Genomic DNA, 25,977 nt, shown 5'->3' on the forward strand with positions numbered 1-25,977 from the left:
TTGTGAGATGTAACTTCAGTGGACCATTGACGATAACTCTAAGTGAAATCTTAAAAAGGGTTTGTGCATGTAAAGCAAGCAGTTCACAAGTTTGATTTTGTTTTTCCTCAGTGAAAATTCCTCTCAGAAACAGCAGTGATGCAGAACAGTCTGTGCAGGCGACATGATGATATGTTCATAACTAACCCCCAGAATTCTACAGGGCACTCCTAGAGCTGAAAAACGCTTTCAAAATGGTAGCAGGATACAAAACTAACACGAAAACCAGTAACCTTCTTATATACAAATGTCAAATGGACTGAGAAAGAAATCAGGGGAACGGCACCCTGCACAATAGCCTCAGATATTATAAAGTATCACAGAATCGCTCTAGTGAAAGACTTGTATAATAAAGATGTCAAGACATTGAAGAAAGAAATTAAATATTTCAGAAATTGGAAAGATCTCCCACGCTCATGAATCCATAAATTAATGATGTAAAAATGACCATCCCACCAAAAATAATCTACAGATTCAATTTAATCCCCATCAAAATTCCAACACGATTTTTCACAGGACTGGAAAGGACAATCTTCAGGATCATGTAGAACTATAATGACAACAGCAGCGGTAATAACAAAACAACAACAAAAAACAACAACAGAAAAAACAGAGCTAAAGCACTCCTGAATAATAAAAAAAGCGATGAAGGTATTACTACTCCCAATCTCAAATTGTACTACTGAGCTGTGGTAATAAAACCAGCATGGTATTGGCACAGAAGCAGCCATATCAACTAGTGGCGTAAAACCGAAGACCCAGAAATGGGTCCACATACCTCTTTAAAGAAGCTAAAAATACATGCTAAGAAAAAGGCAAGTATTCATTAAATGGTGCTTGTCAAACTGGGTGGCTGGGATGCACGCAGAAGAAACAAGCAGAACTGTATTTACCACCCTGCAAGAAACTCAATTCCAAATCCAAGATCTCAGCATAAGGCCAGATACACTGAATCGGACAGAAGAGAAAGTGGGAGCAGTGCTGAACCCGTTGGCAAACAAAGGAAACAACTTTCTGAACAGAGCAGTGGTAGCACAGGCAGTAAGAACAGCAATTAATAGAGGGGCCTCGTGAAGCTGAAAAGATTCCGTGTGGCTAAAGACGCTGTCAACTGGACGAAGAAGCAGCCTAAGGAGCGGGAAAGGATTTTTTATTTATGATGAATGCTACCATCATATATATATGTATATATATGCATATGCATGTGTATGTGCATATGCATGTGTATGTGTATATGTAAATATATAAATGCATATCTATACACCTATATGTATATATGCAAATCTGGACATTAAGAAAACAAATAACCTGATTAAAAATAGGGGGCAGGTCTAAACAGAGAATTCTCAGAAGAGGAAACTCAAATGACTAAAAACCATTCAAAGAAATGGTTAACATCCTTAGTCATCAGGGAAATGCAAATCAAAACTGCTTTGATATTCTTATCTTGTGCCAGTCAAAGTGGACAAAATTAATAAAATATATGATAGCTTATACTGGTGGGGCTGTGGAGAAAGGGGAACAACTCATCCGTTGCTGGTGGGAATTCAAACATGGAGGGTCACCATGGAAATCAATGTGGCAGGTCCTCAGAAAGCTGGGGTTATCTACCTCACTATCCAGCTGCACCACTCTTGGGCATATACCCAAGGATGCTTCTTCATTCCATTATGAATGATCAACCACAGTCACTGCTCTTCCAGTCATAATAGTCAGAAATTAGAAATGACCTAGATGTCTGTCAGTGGATGAGTAGATAAAGAAAACGTGGTACATTTACACAATGAAATATTACTCAGCCATTAAAAAAAGAAAGCATGATATTCTTAGGTAAACGGAAGGAGCTAGAAAAGACCATCCTATGTGAAGTAACCTAGACCCTGAAAGACAAATATATCACTTGTATGTGAATGTTCTCAGTCAAACCACTGCTAAGCAAGCTGCAATCCGTATAGTCACAGAGGTTACGGAGAGAGTAAGGGACTACAGGAGAGGGATAGATCTCCCTAGGAAGGAGAACCAGGATAGTTATGGATGGATGGGGGAGGGGACTGTACAGGCTGAGACCAGATAAACAGTGACTGGGTCTCCGCATACCTGCCAGTTGATTGCTCACTACAGCTACCCCAGTGGCTCCCCACTATTGACTGAATGACAACTAACAACCTCTATAGGGCCTGGCACACATACACCAAGAAATACTAGTGTTTCCTTCTCTTTCTTGGGATCTAGTTGATTACTAGAGAGAGATCCAGTGATATGAATACTTAATGGTCTTCTGTAACAAGTTGGGAACTCAGAAGGTGATTGTAAGCTACACCAGAGAGAACTGGGCTGCACATTACTGCCTAATGTCCAACTTCCTCTCACTTCAGTGAATCTCATCCTAACTGAAGAAGCGAGATGCTCACTGGGGCCGGACATGGATCCCATTCTTGTCACTTGGGACTGAGTGAAGGGATCAGAGCTTAGCAACAAAACACAGAGCAGAAAATGCACTCAGGGAGCCTCATTCATCGAATACGTGTCTCTTCAAGGGATCCTCTTAGCCATGTCTACTTCTTCCTGGGAACAAATGAGTCACAAGAGGAAGGTTAGAATAATGCCACCAAGACAATGCATACTGATGTTTGAGGAGTCACATAATCCCCAATGTAGCATTTTCTTAGAAGCCTTAATACCAAGCACAGTAAAAATCTGTCACCTTTGTGTCCTGCAAGGGAAGAGCGAGCTGATTTGAAGTTGGTAAGCTCAGCGCCCATTGTTAGGAACTTGGCTTGTAGATCACTATCTAGCTGGCTCTGAGCAAATAACTCTGCCTCCACACACACTCTTTCCTACCCTCTGCCCGAGAGGAGGAGACACAATTATGAAGGCTGTTCATCTGAATGAGATGATACTGCAGTTGATGAAGTTAGGGGCTTAAGTGAGATACTGCGGTTGATAATGGGTTGTAAGCCAAGGCAAACTTGGAGAAGAAGGTAGGAGGCGGACAGTTGTAAGCCCTCAGGTCGTTCTAGATAGAACACAACAGAAATCTCTTATAGCGTGGATTATTCAACATATGGTCTATATATGACATCAAAAATATTATTGCCTTCATCCTGATACAGGATGGGTATGCTGACCACATATGGCTACTAATTCTGTCTCTCAATTTGAGCATTAATTAATGTTTGCTGAACACGACATATGACAGTTCCTGCAGTCACAAAGCCATAGACGAGTAATAAAGGTTGGGTGTGTAAGGCTTCACTGATTCTTATGCCACTGGACTTCATAAGGTTCAGAAATGGGGACCCGGAGCGTGGTGAAACATTAACTCTCTGGAAACTTCAAAGCCAGTTAAGATAAGGAGGCACACAAGCAAGGAGGACATTAGGAAGCCATCATCAGAGAAACCCCGCCAGATTGTCGCCACTGAGAAGTGTGGCCATCCTGCAGCCTGCTACAGAGTCAGCCTCACAGTCACCCTAAAACGTAGTTAGGTCTGTCTCCTTTGTACTGCTAGAAGACAAAAGTCTCCCCCTTTCCCAAGACTTGATCCCACAAATTTATATGGGTCAAACAATGAGTTCATGGAAACCACAGGAAGACAGGGTCAGGAAGAGGGCTCATATCTGTCATAGGCATCTGCTAGAGGGGGTCATTTTTTTCCATTTGTTATACCCCCCCCTTTTGGAAATATCATGAACACCTAGCTCACTAAAGGTTGCCAAGTCTCTTAATATATTACCTTGATTTTATGGGATGCATTTAATTAACAAGAGGTTTGCAATCATACTTCATTAAGGCAAGGTTGGGAGGATGTTCACTGGCAGTAGACAAGTCCGTCTGTAACCCATATTGTGTTCCTACCCTCTGCAGTGAATGCTAGACATCCTTGGTCCCCAGTTCCCACCAAAATCACCACTATAAGGATAGTGTAGGCTACTTGATCAAAATAACAATGAATCCGGATCTCAGTACCTTAGCTTTCTTTCTTCTGAAAGTCGGCTTTAAAGCAAGTCAGGGATGCTGGGACAGAAGGAACAGCTGGCGAATGTTTGAATCACAGCTCCAGTTTTGAAAACAAGGACAGCGTAGTTTAAATACAAACGTTCCAAGACTCTGCTCCAGGGCGGAACCAGGAATTAACAGACAAATTACACCCTGGAGAGTGCAGCAGGCTGCATACAAATCTGCCACAGGCTCCGAACCCTCCTCAAGACTCTACTTCTTTCTCTGGGTTCCCTCAGGGCTCTACAGGGAGCCTGTTTCCCACCTAGGCCAGCAAGGCAGAGGGAGGGGTGAAAAGTCTTCCTGAAATTATGGTGTTTTACCAGCCCTGATCACATGCCCACCCTTCAACCAATCAATAGCCAGGAAAATGTGATTCTCCCATCAGTCTTGAGCCATGATCCCCTTCAAAGACAACGTCTATAAACTGAGAGTGGGAGGGAAGTACATCTGGGTACCATTTCCAGTAAGGGTTGAGTAGGCTCTGAGCAACAAAATGACAGCTATTCACGGTGGGAGTCAGGTGGAGGACCAGGTGTGCAGACAGACACCACACGAGAACAGAAGAAGGCCACACCTATGCTGGGACAGACACACAAGACATCATTCCCGGGCTAAAGCTTTGAGCCTCAGTTTTGCATCTGTGTAGGGAGGAGAGAGAGGTCAGGTTGGTGGATCTTTATTGGCTATGCAATCATACCTCCGTCCACAGTTTCTCCATCCACGAAGTCAACCAACCAAGGGCTGGAAATACATGGGAAACGTGTATTCAAACATATATCAGCTTTGTCATAGTTTCCTGAGTGATACATTATAGTTGTGAGATGCGTACACTCTGCATGTGTTCACCGTCCTAAGTATCGGAGAGATGCTTCGAGGCTCTCAGGAAGAGGTGTGGCTCACATGCAAACACTACCCACACAACACCAGAGACACGAGCATCTCCTGGAGCCAGTACATGGAGAGAAAGGGGCATCTGCATAAGGCAGAATTACCAGGGCTCAGTTCTATGTGGCTGACCCCTGTTAAGACCCACTGGAAGGGATCTGCACTCACAGAGGGCCAAGCATTTGAGTCCCGTGGGACATTATCCGTCCTCACTGTACAGGCTTAGGTTAGGGAGCAGCAACATTTACCTCCAAAGGTATTGGCTGTGGTGCAGGGACCCCTGAAACCACCCTGGAGACCCACATGCGCACACCTTCCTGAAACCAGGTTCTTGGTTCGTCGGTGTCTGTTCTGAGCAGCAGGTTTTGGTGGGTCCATCGGTGTTGGGAGGGCCCCAAGGTCAATACAGAGCGTCCATGATGCCAAACCAACCTTCTTCTAAGTGGTTGCTTTTGTAGCCAATCTTTAAGAAACTGCCGCTTGTCAAATTTTGCTCACATCTCTATATATTTTTGAATAAAAATTTGCCTGTGGAATCTCTATAAACATCCCCTCTTTGCAAAGACTCTCTGAGCCCAAGGTTTCCTCCCATATTTGAACAGTTCATCTTCACAGATGGGAGGCAGGATCCGACGTGTGACTCCAGCTGCCTCCCACGCAGGCAGATGCTGAGATTTACACATATGCCAAAGCAATGCCAAAATTCAGGCTCCTTTCTTATTTTTGAAAGCCGGGCTACGCTTCATAAAATGCGCCCTGTATACTGACAACCACATGCTCCTACTGTTTTGTCTAAATGGATGCGTATTTAAGCATTTGAAATTTAATACCTAATGCAGCAGATAGCAAGAAGATATGGTCAAATACTCTTTGGAATGTTCTGTAAGTTTAAAGAGTCCTAGAGCGCCCTGGTGCCAAGGTGTTGGAACACTCCTGGTCCCCACATCAGCCAGTCGGATCTCTCGGGCAACCCAGGCTAGCAGAACAGCTTCTGAGCAAGTGAGTGCACCAGGAAAAACACCCCCAACTATTTGACAGCCAAGCATGAGCTATAAAACCCAAAGAAACGAGGGTGCTTCAACGAGTTCACTGCTGAAAATTTCTTCATGCTCATTACTCCCACATCTGCTAGGTTTCATCTTTTGAGGTTATCCAGAATAAGTATGGCATGTTTCCCCATCCACCACAAGATGGCAGTGTTGCACAGAAAATAGTCAATGCTTGGACCAAGAGAGGTTTTTTTGTTTTTAAAACAGGATATAAAGGAGAGTTTGTAAACGTGCGTGTTCACTACGCCCCCCCCCACTCTCTGAGCACGCACGTGAGCGAGCACACAAATCACACACACACACACACACACACACACACACACACAAGCACACACACCTGTATCCTGCAGAGCTCTAAACCTAAGAACTGGGGTGTGGGGGTGTGGGGGTGTGGGGGTGATAACCTAATACAAACTCAATATTTCCCTATAGGAGGGACTCCTAGCTTCAACCACACATTAGTAACAATTGGAACTTCTAAAATCATATGCCTGGGACTTACACCAAGCAGTTAAATATAAATTTCTTAGCCTTTCTGCTCTTTCTTTTATTTCAGCTGGTGCTGGAAACCAAACCTTGCTTATGATCTCCCATACCTCTACCAAGGTACTCCTGGCTCTCCTAAATGTGGATTTCCAAGGGTGAGGTCAAGCATGGTTTCTGATTGTTTTTTAAATTCCTCAGTAGATTCCAGTGTGCAGCCAAGGGTGAGGGCCAAAGCATTATACATTTTGTTACCACCAGTTAGCCCTAAGTGGGGCGCGCCAAATTAACTTAAACAGTTCCCACACACCCGGGGGCCTCGGTCCTCAGTGTGCTTCCTGGTAAGACAGGGCTCACCCATGAAGGGCTGGGAAGGAAGGCCAGAGTCAGCGAGGACACGAGAGTCTCTGAAATAGAAAAGCTGAGGTAGAATGTGCATCTTGTATTTTGGATTTACCTCCTGTCTCATGACCCAGGGTGTCAGCCCGAGTAGCAGTAGATACCGGAACCTCAGCAGCCTTTGATTCCATTGGTCAAGAGGACTGAACACGTTTACTGTTGCTGTTGTTTGGTTTTCTGTCCAGAACTCTCATCTGCATAGAGTGAGAGCCCCCTTCTCTCATCGCTCCTCCCCACAGCCAAGTCAGCTCAGCCCTCTGATAAATCCACGCGGTCAGATTCTGACTTGAAATAACAGCCGGTAAATCCTGGCTTCCTGCGAGCATCAAGCTAGTTCAAATCCATTCGCACGGTGTTCCCGTTCTGTTTTTATGGCTGTGCATGCAAGGCAGGAAGATGGATGACCACAGTCATTACTGTACCTGTCATTTTCACTAGCCAAGCTCCACTCATCTTCATTTATCCTTGACTCCTGAGAGAAGCCTGGTTATGTCAGTTACGTGGTATTTCCAGAGAACCTCCTGAGGAGAGAATTGGCAGTTTTTCTGCACCCTGTAATCCAAGCAGCTTTATTTTCTACCTCCTTTATATCAATGGTCCAGGTCCCACCCCAATACCTGCCTCTGTGTGTGTGTGTGTGTGTGTGTGTGTGTGTGTGTGTGTGCATGCCTGTGTGTGGGCGCATATGTACATGTGCTAATGTGCATATGTATAAGTATGTATAACTCTGTGCATGTGTGTTGTGTGTTTGTACATGTGCACCTGTGTACTGGGTGTGCATGCCTGTGTGTGGGCACATATGTACATGTGAGTGTGCTCATGTGCTTATGTATAAGCATGTATAAGTGTGTGCATGTGTGCTTATGTGTGTGTGTGTGTGTGTGTGTATGTGTGTGTGTAAATGAATGCAGCTCCTCAGCTTGGCTAAGGGCACTGATCAAGTCTAATGAACACAGAGAAGCTCAACATCCCCAAAACAAGCTCCCAAGCACAGCACGCAGTTGTGAGGTCATCTGAGGAAGGGACTGTGACATAGTCACATGTTGGGCTTCTGAAGCCAGTTAGCTTTGTACAGAGCACCATGAGAACCATACAAACTACGGGCGTGAAAACTGCTGTGTGCTTCGGCTGGCTTATCTCCCACCCTCTTCTCTCTACCACACTCCTCCTTCCCATTTATGTCTCTCCTGTCTGGCCCCTGGACACTGCACCCTGCTCCCTGCACTGTTCCCCAGGACTTTGGCTGGGTTTGGCCAATGGGAAGTCCTGGCAGAAGGTCACATATTGGGGGCTGTGAGAAGCGCAGTGATATGGGGTGGCCCCACTCTTGGGAGAGTTTGAGAGGATTGAGAGAAAACACCCAGGGTGACCCCCATCTGTTCCAGAGGCTTCTGCTGGTCTTTAGGGCTGAGCAAGCCTTTCTCCTTGGCATGGTAACTGCCTTCAGGCCAGGGGCAAAGCAGACAAAGCTACCAAGATGGGCAGCTGGGGCCCAGGAAACTACAAGTGAAGGGGTCACCTGTGCGTGTGGGAGGGGACAGAGCGGTGCTCTCCAAAGGGGGTCCTCAGTGAAGGAGGGTTTCCTAAGGAGGCGGAAGAAAGGGTTGCTGGTGAGGGCTTTATGGTAGGAGAATGGAAACCTAAGAGGCTTCGGTGCCTGTGGCAGGATGTAAAAGTGACTGGGGCACTGGTCCTGTAGCAGCCACAGGAAAGCAGGGAAATGGATGGAAGAAGGCAGCTGACTGGGACGCTTCTGGGGAAGAGATGGGAGGACCAGAAATGCCAAGATCAATCTATCCCCATCTCAAGGAGTCATTCCCACACTGCAGCCATTTCTGCCTCATGCTACGACCTTCCAGTTCCAAACCTCCACTAAGTCCTGAGAACGCAGATCCCATGTGAACAATCTGGAGGGGTGGGGTGGAAGAGGAGGGGGACTGTGAGCATGACGAAGAGGGTGGGGTGAGAGGCAGGGAACTGGATCCTCTCTGCTCTGCACGTACAACAGCCAGGGCAGAAAGCACTCTCCTTGGCTTTAATGTGATGTGTGTATGTGAGACGCCACAGGCGTTTTATTCTTGTTTCAGTCTTTGAATGGATACTACATATGTCACGGTTCAAAGCTGAAAGATCTTCAAACAGTAGCAAAGAGAGGACAAGTCTCTTCCACACTCGCCCTTTCAGACCCTTGCTTCCCCTCCCAACCATCAACAATGGCTATTCTGTTAGCTTGATGACTTGCCAGGAATTAAACATGTAAAACCTGTGTTTTCCTGGTTTGCATAGATGAAACATAAAGATACAGTTGCACTTTCCTTTTGTGCATTGCCCCCCTCCCAGCCCCCATCTTGTCCCGGGGCTGCCCGCCATGCCGTACAAGGAGGAGCTGCTGTGGAACTCACAGAGGTCGTTGTCTGACATTTACTACCACGAGAAACAGTGAAATGAATGAACAAGACAGAACTGGGGCTGACCATCCTCCAAAAGCAGGGAAGAGACCGAGGAGGCTGTAACCGGCGCTGAATGCCAAGGAGAAAACAGGGAAATGAACTTGGGGCTAGGCACCCCTAAAACAGGGAACGAATGAATATGATATAGCTGATACACCCCTGTATCTAAGACTTCAAAGGATCTGAGAGTATTTTCCTTTCAGGTTTTTGGATTAAGGATAAATAGTTGATCTGGAAAATCCCTGGTTCCCCAACATCTTAGACAGAGGATATTCAACTTGCGTATTATTAAAAGTGCTTTTACCGCCTCACAGGTACACATTATTTTCACATCAAATATGGGTGCAATTTACTGCATCAGACTATACCCAGTTAATACAGATGCACTTGCATATTATTTATTTGACTCGGCGGGATGCATTTGGTGAGAAAGGTCGGTTCTTATAGCTAGAAACAGTAATGCATTTTCAAAATCAGGCCATGTGAAGACTGAGTGACTTTTTTAATGACCATTGATAGGACAGTGGCCAAGTCCAAGTTGTTACTTAGAGCCATAAAGGCAATGACTGCACAGTGAGGTCCGGCTGCTCCACAGAGTTAAGATGCTCTGACGTGTGGTGGGCAGCCTGGGCTCACTCTCCTCTCTGCCCGTGTGAAGCACGACTAAGGCACACATGGGGAATCCTGCATGCGAATCTGTCACAGTTGCCTTGAGTCTAAAATGGGACACAGTTCCACGTCTGTGCAATCTGAGTTTAGACTCTGAGTGTTATTCATAGACTGCCGACCATACCATGATTTTTCTTTCCTGAAGACCAGTAGAGAATCTATGTGCGCCATAAATTCTAAAGTATGTTTCATGTATTGTACTTAGACTGACCATTTTAATTAAGTGCACCGAATGGGTGACCCAAACACACCACGTTTTGAAAGCCAATTAATTCAATAAAGAATCGTGACGTTTGCCTATTGGTAGGGGCAGAACCTTTACAGCTTCACTCCGTCTGCAGGCTCCCCACCTCCCCACCGCATCTACAGTCACTAAAGTCAGGTCCATTGCTAGCAACCTGGGCAGGAAGTAAATCTGGACACCACTCAAGTCTGACGGGGGAGGTAATTTATCTTTTTTTTTCAATTAGCACTGTTATTGTTCTTGGATTTGTAATAGCACATTCTTTCCTAGGTTTACTTGGAAATGATCAATAAAACAAATGGGTGAGCAACGTTTGAGAGCTGTGGAATGGACCTGCCGGATTTGAGCACCACTGGGAAGCCAACTCGTTCCACTATTAAACCTTCAAGACTCAAGGCCATTACTGAAGCAGACAGGGACCTCAGGCTCCTCTCCGTCAATCTACTCAGGTTCCCAACAACTCTTCTCCAGTCCCTGCCTCCATGGCAACAGGCCCCTGCCTTGCCCTGAAGAGTAACAGGATCTCTGGCCAGACTGAGGCTTTTCCTAATCATGCTTGTCAATACAGGTCATGGAGAAATGGATGGATTCTTATCAAGTTAGTTCATAAGCTACTAACAAAATAAGTGCCCCGGCAGGCAGTGACCAGACCAGACTGTCCAGAATATTCCTCACGAAAGCCAAGGACATCATTAGTGTCCAAGCAAATCCATACCCTTGACAACTGTCCATCAAACTTCCTGCTGACTACGGACTTCTTCCTTCAGCATCTCCTCTCTTCCTCCCCACCCTCCTCCCCAGTAAACGGGTGCAGGCTGGCTCACTCGATGTGGTTATTAATCAGGTTCTCTAGGACAGCGGGTCTCAACCTGTCCGTCTCAAACCCTTTTGGGGTTGAACGACCCTTTCACAGGGGTCACCTAAGACATTCAGAAAACAGATATTTACATTATGACTCATAACAGTAGCAAATTTAGTTACAAAGTGGCAATGAAAATACCGTTATGGTTGGGGGTCACCACAAGGGGAGGAACTGTATTAAAGGGTCACAGGGTTAGGAAGGTTGAGAAGCACTGTTCTAGGGGGAAGGTGTGCTGGCTAGATTTATGACAACTTGATACAAACTATAGTCATCGGAGAGGAGGAAACCTCCATTGAGAAAATGCCCACATAGGATCAGGATGTGGGCCAGCATGTGGAGCAATTTTCTCAATTAGTGATCCATGAAAGAGGGCCCAGCCCATTGCATGGGGGCCATCCCTGGTCTGGTGATCCTCGGTTCTGTAAGAAAGCAAGCTGAGCACGCCATGGGAAGCAAGCCAGTACGTGGCGCCCCTGCATCACTTCCATGTCAGTTCCCACCTCCAGGTTCCTGTCCTGTTTGCGTTCCTTTGATGATGAACAGTGATGCGGAAGGGTAAGCCGGTAAACCCATGCATTTGGGTCATGGTGTTTTATCACAGCAACATAAACCCTAACTGAGACAGAGGGCACATCATGTCATGTCAGTTTCCTGCTGAGAATAACGCCCAGAAATAACGCCCAGCTTCCACAGATGGAACGTCCTTGCTGGTTTCCATTGTGGGGCCTGCTTTCTGTAACAGACGGTGTTTCCAAATGGCAATGCTCTCTGATTCAGAAATACAAACACCACTTCAGAGACTTATTTTACAATTCATCTCCTGATTTATCATGGCTGAGGAGGTCAGCTTCCAGATTTCCTATTCTAAATCGCTTTTGAACAGATTTACAAACACTAAGGACTAGCTTTCATCTGGACCAGAACAAACTCTAAATATGGCTCTCTCTTTGTCTGTCTCTCTCTGTCTCTCTCTGTCTCTCTCTGTTTCTCTCTGTGTGTCTCTCTCTGTCTCTCTCTCTCTCTCTCTCTCTGTCTCTGTCTCTGTCTCTGTCTCTCTCTCTCTCTCTCTCTCTCTCTCTCTCTCACACACACACACACACACCACACACACAGCAGCCACAGGCTTTCAAAGCACACAGCTTTCTATTAAATGTAAACAGTCAGCAGTCCCAAAATATCCCAAATCAATTATTTCTGAAAGAATACACAGGTGTTGGGGTGATATTAGAGTTATAAAAAGAAAATGGCAAATTATGTTTTCATGGGCCAGCTGCTCATCTGATGTGATGCTGGAGAAGGCCCTCCTTTGCTCTGAGACTCAATCAGCAAGTCAATTACTATCACGCCCTTGCTGCCAACAGACTGGCTGCTGTCTCCAGCCACCCCAGTACCCGGTGAGTCTCCCATCTTGGATGCCTAGTCCTTACCTTCAGCCTAAGCCTTCACTGGCAGTCCTGGCATCAGGGGGCCACTTGCAGTTAAGGGTTAGCAGCTCCCAAAGGAGTGGCGTTGCCATCTTGCCCTCCGCGTATCGCTCTTTGCTCAGTCCTAGCCCACTCTAGAAGCTGGGCTTGGCTCAGCCACAGTGGGGTGCTGATGGTATGGTGAGCTGTCACTCCCAGAGGGAAATGGATATGACAAGGCAAAGCAGATGGTCCCCAACGGGACACATCCCTGAAGTCTCCCTGCCAACGGTGTTGGTGTCTTTCAAATATGCTGCAGGATACTGGAGACAGAAATGGCGTCCCCTTCACTATATCCTTCCACTGCTACAACACGCCCAGCTCACACATTCACCCAAGTCAAGGGGTTTCTGATAGCAGTGAAATGCAGCTTGCTTTGCTGGGGGGAAAATCAGCTCGACTAAGCCATCCTGAGACAGCAGCCATTATGGTGAAGGCTTTAAGTCTGTCAGTAACTCTTCATGTTGGTTAGCTCACCTCATTCCATTCTCATTTGTACAAACACGTCATTTATAAACTTCCTTAATGGGAGGTGAGCATTACCTCTGCAAGGGATACTAACACCAAAGACCTCTGATGCCCTTTATTATCTTACCAGTCTTTGACTGCAACCCCATCTCTACCATCCCAGTTAATAAAGCAGTAGAGAAGCATCAGCTAGGTGCTAAATGTACCATCAATCCTGGCATCCCCCAGTCTCACCTGCATGACTTCCTGCCCATGGATGCTCACACATCCCTAGGACGGACAAAGACAGATACCATGCACTTGGCCCATTTTGGAGCCAGAGACAGTCAGCAGGCCCCAAGGGGAGATTTAAGACATTTTTCACCCACTGTTTGGCATCCAACAATAATGGAATGTTTTCTTTCAAACTACAAATAAACCCACAGATGACTATCTGTCTAAGTTCTGCCTCTGACCATAAAGCAAATCATGGAACATTTGTGGGCCGTGAGTTTCTCTCCTGAAGCCCAAGAGGGGGTTAACTTGGAAGAGTCTAAGGACCTTTTGGCACTCCAGTTCTAAACTTGGGAGGATTCTCCCCAACACTCTGACAAACTGCATCTATCCTTATGCATTCTCTGTCAGCACAAGCTGAAGCTAGATAGCCCATGACCGTGCCCTGGGCCGCTTACCTTCTCCACTGGTGTGTGTTCCTCGTGGGTGACACCAGCCTTCCTTGACTCATTTTTAGACCTGCTCAGCCTTCTGGACACTTTTTCTCTGAGGAGAGTGGCGTATCCAATGTGCTCGTAGATGGGATTTGTGGTCATTTTTGCGATGTACTCAGCAGCCTTGGTCTCTATGTAGAGCGTGATCAAGCCATCTGTCACCAGGTCGTGAATGGATTCAAACCTCTTCTCACCCACAAAATGCTTCCCATCGTGGAAGAGCCGGTAGTTTAAGGTCTGGTTTCCAAACCTGCTCACCAGAAAGCCAAGGATTACAACCGGTGAGATAACGTGGGGAAAGTGAGGTAGCTTCCAGAACATTCCATTTGTTGGGCCTGGAGCGGGTGGTTGGATCTCTCATCTCAGAGATCCTGTGAGATGGGTACTGTGATTATCTCTAATTAACAGGAGAGGCAACAGAGTCACAAAGAGCTGCCGCTCCCTGTTGGAACCCACATGCCTGGAAGGAAGCAGACGGGATCTAACTTCGGGTATGCATTTGGGAACAATCCTATGAGTCACTCAGGACACTGGATCATTCCATTCTCATTTGTACAAACACGTCATTTATAAACTTCCTTAATGGGAGGTGAGCATTACCTCTGCAAGGGATACTAACACCAAAGACCTCTGATACCCTTTATTATCTTACCAGTCTTTGACTGCAACCCCATCTCTACCATCCCGGTTAATAAAGCAGTAGAGAAGCATCAGCTAGGTGCTAAATGTACCATCAATCCTGGCATCCCCCAGTCTCACCTGCATGACTTCCTGTGCCTACTCTGGGGTGCCAGGAGATAGGAACATGCTCTGCCTACCCAGAGTTCTTAACAGCTTTTGACCGAATCCCTCATCACTGAGCCACATAAGACATGCTCTGGGCATCTCCAGTTGCAACTCAGAAAGCATCTTTGTGAGGTCACTCTGGGGAGACGGTTGAATACATGCCCTTCGTGAGCTGTCCTGGGAAGGCTTTTCTTGTATCCATTCTTTCTATGGAGAGAGCTCTAATCAATTTCCAGGAGCACACAGGAAGGCTCTGTGGGGAGCTAATGGCCTGGTATATACAAGTGACCCAGCAGTGCCTCAGCACTTATGGTGACCAATCTTGGGAGGAACCTGCCCTGTTGACTTGCTGACCCACATGGCAAGTTTGGGGTCAAGGTGGTCCCCGAGAAGTCAAGAATGGTGGGCTGCATGTCTGTGAAGCATTCACACCGACAATCTGCAAGTCTTCAGCCAGGCAAACAGACGCTCGACCTCTGGTCTGCAGCTGGTGCTTAAACAGTGAACTGCAAGGTAATCTGAGCGGGAGCGATTGAGCAGAGCTAGCATCTGGGATGCGGGGCAGGTTCTGGAAGGGGCCAGCAAAGGTGTCTGCAAAGCAGAGCTGGTGTGCCCGATGCCTCTGTACTGCACACTTAGGCTGATAGAGATGGTGAATTTCAGATTATGTGCATTTTACTGTACTAGGGAATTGAGGAAGCCCTGAGCGTGTGATGTCCTGAGTGGATGTGTGTAGTCAACATCATCCATGTCAAAGACCCCATAGCCCCAGACTCATTGGGAAAATGGCAAAATCCTACCCCATAATCCCAGGGAGCCTCAAAGGACACTTAGCAAGCATGAATATTGACATTGTGCCCAGAAAATGTCCACCATAGCCTCTCTCTCCCAGGAAGGTTACAGCCTAAAGACTGCTCCCCTACAGAGACAGCTCCCACTGAGATTCTTAGACTCTGCCTCCTTGTTCAGCTGTATGCAATAGCCCCATGTCCCTAGTCAACACTATATTATAAAGATGTTGTACTTCTGAGATGCCGCCGTTTCTCCACCAGAGAATTCGGGCCATCTGATCTCGGCCTTTCTGTTCTCTCTTCATTGTTTCGCCACCCTAGTCAGGTCTCTCCCTGGAGAATGCCATACTTTTTAAAAATTGGAAAATCATAAAAGCCACTTTCAAGAGCCATGAGTGAAACACAGCTCACCTCAGTGCCAGCGTGTAGCATCCCGGCTGCCGTTGGCTCTCTCGAAGGATGTAGGCACCCTCTACTCCGCCTAGAAGCTCATCAGCCTGCTCCCGGGAGATGATCCCATGAAACCTGGAGGGACAAGGCAGTCACTGCACTAGCAGACTGTACAAAGCAGATACTATGAGGACTAGGCTGAAAACTGTGGTTACTAGGTCCCCTAGTGTCTCCATTGGAATGAGAGGTGATTACCGCTCATCTTGAAGACCCTCTTGTATTACCTCCCTGTATTCCCAACAGGAAGATGCACACTCCACCTGGCTTTCTGCTCCTGTCTTTGCTCTCAGGTTGAAAATGAAGATCTAAATGAAAGCTAGGTTATGGCTCCTCTCAAGCCATGGGGAATAACAAAAGAGCAATTACCAATTTAGCTTTCAGCTCAAACACAGAGAACCGTGGATTATCCTGATTGCAAATGAACACTTATTGATTAGCAACCTGCTTGCTTCTGGTACTGGGCATCGTTAATTTTAGAGGCTCATTCTCTGGAAAGAAGGGCTGGCTAGAAGCCACGTTCTTCCAGTGTTTTACATTAGAGATTAATTGTTTAGGTGGGTGTTTGGGAAAAGAATCTACATTTCCATTTCTAATGATAATGTTTGTCTTTGATTTCTCTGTTACAAAACGAACACACACACACACACACAGAGAGAGAGAGAGAGAGAGAGAGAGAGAGAGAGAGAGAGAGAGAGAGAGAGAGAGAGAGAGAGATACAGTATGGCACACTGAGTGGAACCTCTGGCTAATCAAAGACTGCATGGCCTTCTGAAGGTAGTTGTCTGAGACCTAGAATGTGGATAGTGACTGGTGTGGGTGAAGGCAGGTGACTGAGTGGATCTATTTGTCCTTCTACCTTTAAGTAAAGATGAAGGCTCACAGCCATCACTAACAATTTTTTGTTCTGTTTGTTTTGAGACAGTGTCTTTATTATGCAGCCTTGCCCATCCCGGAACTCTTTATGTAGACCAGACTGGCCTTGAACACACTGAGATCCACTTGTCTGTCTCCTGAGTGTGCACCCATGCCCAGCTTTTATGATTTTTCTTTGTTCTTTCTGTCATCACTATCAGTTCTATCTTTTGTGTCTCTAAGATGCATGGCCTTGAGCACGTGAAGAGACCAGTGCCCAGTGACTCTAAACTCCTGGAAGAGGGGTAAATACCCCTTTCTAGAATTACCTAGTGGTAGAAAGCTTTGGGGGAGTAATCGTGCAAAGAATTTTCTGAGCATAAAAAAGAAAATAACATTTACTGCCTCCTGTCTGGCCACGAATATAAAAATTAAGCTGGAAGACAAATATGATAAAGGGGTGTGTATGTGTGGTGTGTATGTGTGCTGTGTGTGTGTGTGTGTGCGTGTGTGTGTGTGTGTGGTATGTCTATGTATGTGTGTGTGTATGTGTGTGTGTATGTGGTGTATGTGTGTGTGTGGTGTATGTTTTGCGTGTGTGTGTGTGTGTGTGTGTGTGTGTGTTAGTGTCTGTTTTGTTGTGTTATTCTAATATTCTTCTTTTCAATAGTGGCTCTTCTAGCTGACATTGTGGTCCTAGAGGAGCAAATAAGCCAGAAGCATCAATGGTTTTATATGAAAATCTCAGCCTGTAGGTCAAGGTGATGACAGCTTGGGGATGAGGGCTTATGCTCTGCTAAGTTCTGGTTTTAAATCTCGGTAACTGGGGCTTAGAGTAACACTGTTGGGGAACACTGGGGTGAATGCTGAGCTGTAAGAGCAGCAGCCCTCTTGCACAGTCAGAGACCAAGATTTCCATGAAGAAGAACGAGACAGAGGAGTCTGGCTTGGCCAAGACCATTGGGTCTAAGTGGTTCATGTACACTGTATATGAAATTGACCGCCAAGGAGCAGAGGGGTTTAGGGTTTTGTGAGTGAGGCCACTGGACTCTTGAGACATTGCGGAGAAGCCTCCTGTGTAGCATGAGCACTGGCAGGGAGAGCTCTCTGTAGTGGTCAATTCAGGTACAAAAGTGTATGTGGTAGTGTTTTCCTGTTTGCCCTCTCTTTTAAAAAAATTGTTCAATCTGCAAATAACTTTGAAGTTAGATAGAGAATCAAAGCCAAGTGGCTACACAGGCCAGCTATCAGAGGGTGGGTGAGAGGGGAACCTATACTCCCGGGTGGGCGCTGGCTGGCTGGAGGCTCAAAGTCTGATATTCTTAGAGGAGGCTCCAGAGTGCAGCTGTGCCCACTGGGAAGGAGCAGTAGGCTAGGATGACTGGACAGTCCACTAACCATGAAGCCAAGGTTCTTCTGGGTATGAAGATGAGAGGGAGGGTCTCATTGGCTAAGAGAGTACAGGAAGTGACCTTGAAAGAGCTTTTGCCTCATCATGCCTCTAGGCTGACCTTAGAAAGTGACTTTTGTACCTTCCCTCCCTTGGACCATTCCATAGTCCTCTCTCTTTAAAGAGAGTCTCAGACTACAAATGACTTTGCTAGTTGTGGTGTTTGCCTGCTGCTAGAGTACAAAGGTAAACAAATAGAGCTAGAGGAGGAGTTAAAAGGACAAAGTGGCCGGGATAGAAAGAGAATAAAGATGGGCTTAGCAATGGGCTAAGCTAGATAAAAAGCTGGCTGATACATCCAAGCCTACAGAATGATCCTTTTGGTTTTCCGACACTGCAGGAGAAAGGGATGCTTTTCCTGAGCACTGTGTTATGAGATTCACGATGGTCAGGAATTCAACTGAAGTGTAACGTCTTTGACACCTACATGTTTGTATTGCATCAGGGTAGACAGTAAATGAAATGCTGGCAGAGAGCCTTCCTTTCCAAAAACTGGCCAGGCACCCGGAAGCTGGATCTGAGAGAGAAGTACTACACAGGTCTCTCCCCCTGCCCCACCTTGGTGGGAACCAGGTACCTGAGTGTGGGAAGGAAAGCTCAGTACAAATGTGTCTGATTGCATTTATTCTTCTTACTAAATCTTACACAGCAGACGTGACGAAGAAAATGTTAGGGAATAGTTAATAGTTAAATTTGAATGACATATGAAACAACTACTTATTAAATTGTTAAAACAAAGAATGGTATAATACATACTCTCTTCCATAATATTTTGGTCTGTTTTCCACCTATATTAAAAAAGAAGAAAAATGTTAATAATGCATTTGAATTCAAATCAGCTGGATAAAAACGTGATTCAGATAAACAGCTAGTGTTCTGGTTGTAATTTTACTATAGACTCATTCAGCAAATCAGAGATCCACGAAGCTTTGAAATTAATCAACACATCCTAATGGATAGAAACGATCTAGAATCATTATATTTCTACATTCATTAGGCTCATTTCCAATCTAAACCAAATCAACCCGATAAAGAATTTTCATACCTTTTTCCCCCCAAAGGAAACAATGTGTTGCTTTTTTTTTTTTTTTTTTTTTTGTAGCTGGGGGTCGAACCCAGGGCCTTGGGCTTCCTAGGCAAGCGCTCTACCACTGAGCTAAATCCCCAACCCCTGTGTTGCTTATTTAACAGTGAGGAATTTACAAGAACATTTTAACTTCATTCTAAGAGATAAAGAAACTACTTCTAACATGAATAAAACATAGGCCTTTATTTCAATCTTCACTTAATTGTTTTGTTTTGCACTTATAAATAAACAAGGGTTTGCACCTGGATAAAAAAAAAAAAAAGTAAACGCCATATGGTTTCTTCTCAAATAAAGTTGGTATTTTAGCATTGTCCTTTATTTTTCAAACAGATGCCTAGTGATGGGACCCTGAGGCCCAACAGAGCGGGCAAGACTGAGGTGCCTACATCGGATCACACTTGTCTTCTATCGCAGAAGAACGTTGATCTCTGATCGTTTGCAGAATTGGCTTGATCAGATACGGGCGTGGATTTTCACATGTGGCTCTCATCCTGCTTTAATTCTTGGGACAGTCCGAACACAGCTGAGCCATGTGAAGTTGGAAGTCTTACTGATGGCTGCACATCTGGAAACACATTTGCGTCTGTTCCCTGGTGTAGGAGAGGAGCCTGGCAGGTGTTTGGTTCGTAGTCAGCTCTGTTTACAGCCAAATAGACTGTTCTCCTAATAAGGCTCACAGACAAGCATCACAGTGGTGGGATTTCCAGGTGCCAGGCGGGTACCTGGTGAATTGCCCTCTCCCCTCTATCCCAAAGGATAGATAGGCCATAGGATATTATAGACCACGAGGAAGGCTCAGAAAGGAGACCCAGGGCTCTGAAGACCACTCCATCAACTATCTCGGACAAATCTAGCTCACACCCAAATAATGAGGACAGCATGGCAGTCAAAGCTGACTCCTGACTCCCGCAATGTAGCTAGGAGGTTAACAACTGTGGAGTGTAATTGATTCTAGACACTTCTAAACACGTGTTCTCTCTCCTGTGCACTTTAGACCTGAAACGTGCTCAATCGAAAGACTGCTCATAACTTTTGATCTTGGAGGTGCGAAGGCTACTGCATATTTTTTTGTGAAAATACGTATTTAAACGATGTCATCGGCTAGCGCACAGAGTGTGTGAAGGGGTCCCTTCTTAGCAGGCGTCTTTTCTATAAGTGCCATGTTCTAGTGTCACTTTCTTTACCCAACAGTAACTTTTTAAATGTGAGCTGGAAATTGTCACAGACACCATCCTACTGGCTTTTGCAGTCCTTATTCACATGATACCACTGCCGCTCACTTGCCACACCGGTGGGTCTCAGAGACATCTTGAAAAGCTATGAGATCGGGTTGGGGATTTAGCTCAGTGGTAGAGTGCTTGCCTAGCAAGCAAAAGGCCCTGGGTTTGGTCCCCAGATCCGGAAAAAAAAAAAAAAAAGAAAAGCTATGAGATTCTGCAAAAGCAATGCATAGCGGTGAAGTATCTTCCCGTTCTTGGAGATCTAATAGTCCAGAGTTAGAAGTGGTTCATTCTTTAGAAAAGTCTTCACTTCCATCTTTTTGGCTAATCTATAACACAAGGAGCAAAATCCGAGTGCAGCTTTTCACCCTGTTCCATTCCCCTAACCTCGCTTCTCCCACAGGAGATGAGGAACTAATCAATCTTCTCATGTGGACAGCATGGCAGGTAAAGCTGACTCCTGACCACTGCAATGTAGGTAAGAGGTTAACCAGTATGGGATTTAATTGATTCTTAATAATACAATTGTTCGCTCATCACTTATGAAAGCACACATCATACGTGTTAGCTTCAGGGCTCTGTGCTTAGCCCTGTCATTGTTCAGACAGTGATGGCCAAGCAAATACAGACAGGACACAGCTACAAAGAGATCCTGGGTTTCTGTGCTCACAACATGTGGGGAACACAAGGAGAAATCGAATGTCGACTGCCAAATAGGGAAATCAATACAGTGCCTTAAAGTCTCCCTCATAAGATCTTGCCCAGAGGAGATTTCATTCCAAGTAAGGGACAAAACCCTTATGTGTGAAACCACTAGAACATATCCCAGGAACACCAAGTCACAAAGGACACTGTGTACATGGAATGTCACCAGAGAAGAGACCCAAATGTCTCCGGGGAAGTATGGTGAAATTATTAGTCTGAATTCAAATTTAGGTAGGCACCCCGGTTTCCTCCATGTCTGCTTCATTTGGGAGCGTTACAGAGGAGGACAGGAAAGATGGACGCAAGAGAGAGGAAGACAGGGATGCACTGGGCCCCACGGCCAAGCTCTCACTGAGCAAAGCTGTTCGGATAACAATCAGATCCAAGGTTTTCCCTTTATCCTCTTGGTAGCTCTTACGAAATACCTATTTATAATTTTCATGATAAAGAGAGAAAACCGCTGGTGTTAAAGGGTTAAAACCCAGCCTTTTTTCATTTTTCTAAATTTGTTTGTTGGCAGAAGTCTCAGCTAGAACCTACACTCTAGCAGCCCAGCTAGTTAGTTATAGGACTCTGGGAAAGCCTCAGAGCCTCAACATTTCTTCAGGCTGGATGAGAATATATCCTTGGATGTAGACAAAGCATCAGCTTCGTATCAAGGCTTAGAGGGATAGGGTACTGTCGGGTGACGGTCCATCCTCTAGACTGTGGGCTAGTAGAACCCAACATGCTCTATCCCCAGGCACAACTCCACTAGTCATGAGATTCAGACTGTCTGTCTCTGTCTGTCTGTCTGTCTGTCTCTGTCTGTCTGTCTGTCTCTGTCTCTCTCTCTCTCTCCATATGTTTATAACATATGTGCATGACACGTGTGCATGCCCACGGATGCACACAGAGACCAGGGCGAGGGGAGGACACCGGGTGTCTTCCTCTATCATTCTCTTCCTCATTCTTTGAGAGTGAGACTCTCACTGGATCTGGAGGGTTTTGTTTTATTTTGTTTTTCCTTGGGAGGGAATCCTTCCCTGGCGGTCACATCTTCCCTCCCTCTGGTTTTATTCTCAGAACCTCTCCATGCCTGGCACAGGGTAGAGACACACGCATCTGAGCCTCCTACAACCCTACAAAATGAACTAGGTATTGAGAGCCTACTCCAGTCACATGGCAAAAAGGATCGATTTCTTGCTTAAAGCATCCTAAAAGATCAAATTTCTAAATGATGTTAAAATCCTCCTCAATAACCATTGAACGCTGTAACAAGAATATCTGTGTAATGCAAAACAGTATAGGATTAATTTTCTAAATGTTTAACACTCAATAGAGTAATGTATTTATATGCCTCTGTGCGGTATGCAGCGAACAGACTTGGGATGTCATTACCCTTCTCAACTGAGTGCATACCATAATAAAAATAATAGTGGAATACTCTTGGCAAAGATATGGATGCTACCCACTAACTGGAACAGACTTGGCGGTAGCCTCGGGTGTGCCCAAGCTTAACAACCACCAACCACAATTCCTTAGGGAGAAGAAGGGGATTGTATTCTATGTTTAGACTCAGGCCAGTGAGGGCAACACTGAGATGGGAAGAAGCCTCCTTCCACAGCCCAGCACCCTCCTACTCAGAGTATCACGGGATAGGGACAGGGTGTCACCAGGTCATCAGGACAGGAGCCTTGGAGTGTGAATTTGTACCTCAAAGAGGAGTCACAAGAGTATTAGAGTTTTAGAAGGGGCCAGGCATCTGAGTGCTTGGCACAGTAGGCTGTTAGCTGAGGAAAGACGATGGCTAAATGGCTAGTAAGCCACTGTAGCAGACAGTCAGTATTCAGAGAGCCAGGGCTCTCTGCTCGGCAGAAGTGTGCGGCAAGGTGAGGACTATGGATATAGGCCTTAACTCACTGGGGACCCACCTCCAGCACATCTCTGGGAAGGGTATTAAACTTCTCTGCTTCTCGTTTTCTCCAATCTTTAATAATATGGGTGCTATCAAGCATGCTATTTTAATATGACGGCTTCAGAGATGAGATGAGGCATTGCCTATTAAAAACCGTGAGACTTGGAAGAGACCAACACTGGTCTTACATTGCTGAGTACTACAACTATACTATGTTCTGTGTGCATTATCTCATTAGAGATGGCTCAGTGGTTAGGAGCGCTGACTGCTCTTCCAGAGGTCCTGAGTTCAAATCCCAGCAAGCCACATGGCAGTTCACAACCATATATGTATATATAGTCTTTAAAAAAAGATCTCTATAACACAAGGAGGGTAAGTGAGACTCAGGGCAAGTACCACATTGGGCATGACACCCTTGGTCCCAGGGCTTCTCTGCTGTTCCAGTAAAGACTGAACAATCTTAAGACTTTGGTTGACTCTCAAAATTCCTTACTTTAGCTAATTTGCTTATCTGGAGGCCTTTGGGTTTCTCCCTGATGTGATGAACACCTTCCAACCTCTTCCCAGTGATTTCAGTTCTATCAGAGAGTTAGCCAATGCCGATAAATTTGCCCCATTGTCCTGATATTCTGAGTCTTGAATTCTTTTCTTGTGATTTAGAATTACATTTCTCCCCAAACTTCTTTATTTTATTTTAGCTTTATTTTGCTAATTTTAGGGAAGACTTTTCAGTAGTTTGTAAAGCCTGGAAGAATATTCTGGTGACAGCTGCACTGTGAGAGACAGGAGGTATAATCCTTAAATGAGTTTCTTTATAGTCAGATTATTGTTGCTTAGATAAACACACATTCTTTTATATTCAATACAAAGACATTTAAAGAACATCATTGAGTCTTCTGTAAACAAGGTTTCCAATTATTGGGAAAAAACAAAGCTTGTATAATCCCTCAGCAGATGGTATATGTTAAGTTTATATTTAACAGAAATAATTTTAAAAACCTAATTTAGGAGCCTTTTGCGTGAGGCCACCAGACTGCTGAGTCCTCTGAGATATGGATCAAATGTGGGAAGGAAGGAAGGCCTTTGATGGGAGATTTGGGCTGATCATACTGGGGGTGATTTCACCCAAAAAAATTAAGGATGGTTAATTCCTTTCTAATTAGAAACCAAAGATCTCTACTGAAAAGAAAATCAAATAAAAGCCCAGGAATTTTCATTCTTTTAATTCAAAGTACATGGTATAGAGGGGAAACAACAGCACATCCAAATCCCTCACGTCTTTCTAAAACCCAAAGCCTTATTTTCCCCAGGGCGTAACTCTAAGCTGGTCTGAACCTGTGAGTGAACCCCGAGAGATGACCCCCTCCTTTCTTGATCAGAGTGTATTATGACAGTGCACTGTCCGCAGGCCGAAGAAATGCACAGTGGCTAAGGGCAGTTGTTGCTCTTGCTGAGGACCTGGGTTTATTTCTCCTACATTGTGGATCACAGCTCTGGTTCCAGGGGATCTGACGCCCCCTCTGGCCTCCATGGGTACTGCACATACACACACACACACACACACACACACACACACACACACACACACACACACACACACAGAGGCAAGTCACTCATACACATGAAATAAGAACAGGAATAAAAATCTATCCAGACCTGCTGTGGTCAACTTTGAGCAGTCATTGTGACTTTGTTCACTCGCTCTGTGAGCGCACAGTAGGGAAGGGTGAGAACTGGGTGAAAACATCTGTTGTGAACAGACACACAGGTGGCCAAAAGCAGCTCCATTTGTTTGGTTTGCTTTCTGCCTGTAATGTCTCTTCTTAGATTTCCCTAGGAATCTGACTTAAAAACCAGTGACACTTATACAAAAATTAAAAGACGTTTTCCTAGACCAGCAGTTCCCAACTGTGAAGAGATGACTCTTTCCACCCCATGACTCCCCAGGCATACTCAACCAAGGTACAGATGGTGTTGGCTATTCTGACTCTGTGGGTGGGGGTGGGCGATGGCTTTGGGTCTGTAGTCTGGGATGTCGCTAAACAGGCTGCAACATGTCCTCTCTAAGAGGCTAGTAGTGGAAAAGTCTGCTTGGGAATAAAAGAGCTTTGCACCTTTGACTATTTTCAAGAAAGTTACTAATAAACAAAAGATGCTAATAAGCAACAAATGCTGTGAATGCCTGAAGTAGTGTGGAATTTAAAGAGGAAAACAGGAATATTTATTTCTGATAATACTGGTCTAAAAGTATGTTTAAGAATAAGACTATATTTACGAAATGCCACCAACAGATCCAAGTAGCACAGAGGAACATGAACTAGATCAGACTAAAATGTTAATAAAGTTAATAAGAGAGCCTACTACCTGATTGGAAGAAATATAAGTGCTGTCAAGAGTAGAAAACAAAATGAGCAAACACACTAGACGAAAACTTTAAGGAATTGGGGCGTGGACTAGACACACTATGGTTAGACAAACTGTGTGCATACATAAACCACTGCAGAAGCTCCCAGCTGTTGTGGGACTGGCTCCTTTGCAATTCTGCCCTGGATGGTATGGTAGAATAGCCTCCAGCAGACAGTGTCCAAGCACAGAAGACATCCTGGGGTAAGAGCCTGAAGCATTGTTTAAATATTTGTCTGGGATGGATGTCAATATTACTAGAACCCTTTAGATATGCAACCATAAAACACACATCACGGTAAGGGGGAATACGTGATGCCCGGATTTCTTATGTGCACATCTGAAAAGCAACGGAAGAACAGTTACACCCTGACATGCACATCCACTGGATCCTCCCTGTGCTTCTGGTTCTGATCTTCTTTTAGGGCTACTGACCCTGACCCAGAGTGTCCCTGTGGGCAGGGCCAGGAGAAGCAGAGGAGGAGACATACTGCACAGGTTCCTTCTGTGCAGGTGCCTTACTTAGCCAACAAGTAGCCAGCAGAGGCTATCATCCTACTGCATGTGAGCAGAGGAAGACTTGTGAGGTTATATTCCCTGAAGGCCATGGAAAAGC

At 45.3% G+C, this 25,977-nt stretch overlaps 1 protein-coding gene across 1 annotated transcript in view; it reads right to left on the bottom strand.

Annotated features, from left to right (window-relative positions):
- Chn2 (chimerin 2) overlaps window positions 1-25,977 on the bottom strand; it is a 260,580-nt gene that overhangs the window by 64,269 nt on the left and 170,334 nt on the right. Inside the window, exons 4-6 of the mRNA XM_032906467.1 lie at window positions 18,806-18,837; window positions 15,709-15,822; window positions 13,685-13,970 (exon numbers count right to left, since the gene is read on the bottom strand). Coding sequence (XP_032762358.1) covers window positions 13,685-13,970; window positions 15,709-15,822; window positions 18,806-18,837 — 432 coding nt within the window. The remainder of the gene's footprint in view (window positions 1-13,684; window positions 13,971-15,708; window positions 15,823-18,805; window positions 18,838-25,977) is intronic.

The sequence above is a fragment of the Rattus rattus genome, chromosome 6 (genome assembly GCF_011064425.1).
Source record: "Rattus rattus isolate New Zealand chromosome 6, Rrattus_CSIRO_v1, whole genome shotgun sequence".
In the NCBI taxonomy this organism is placed as follows: domain Eukaryota; kingdom Metazoa; phylum Chordata; class Mammalia; order Rodentia; family Muridae; genus Rattus; species Rattus rattus.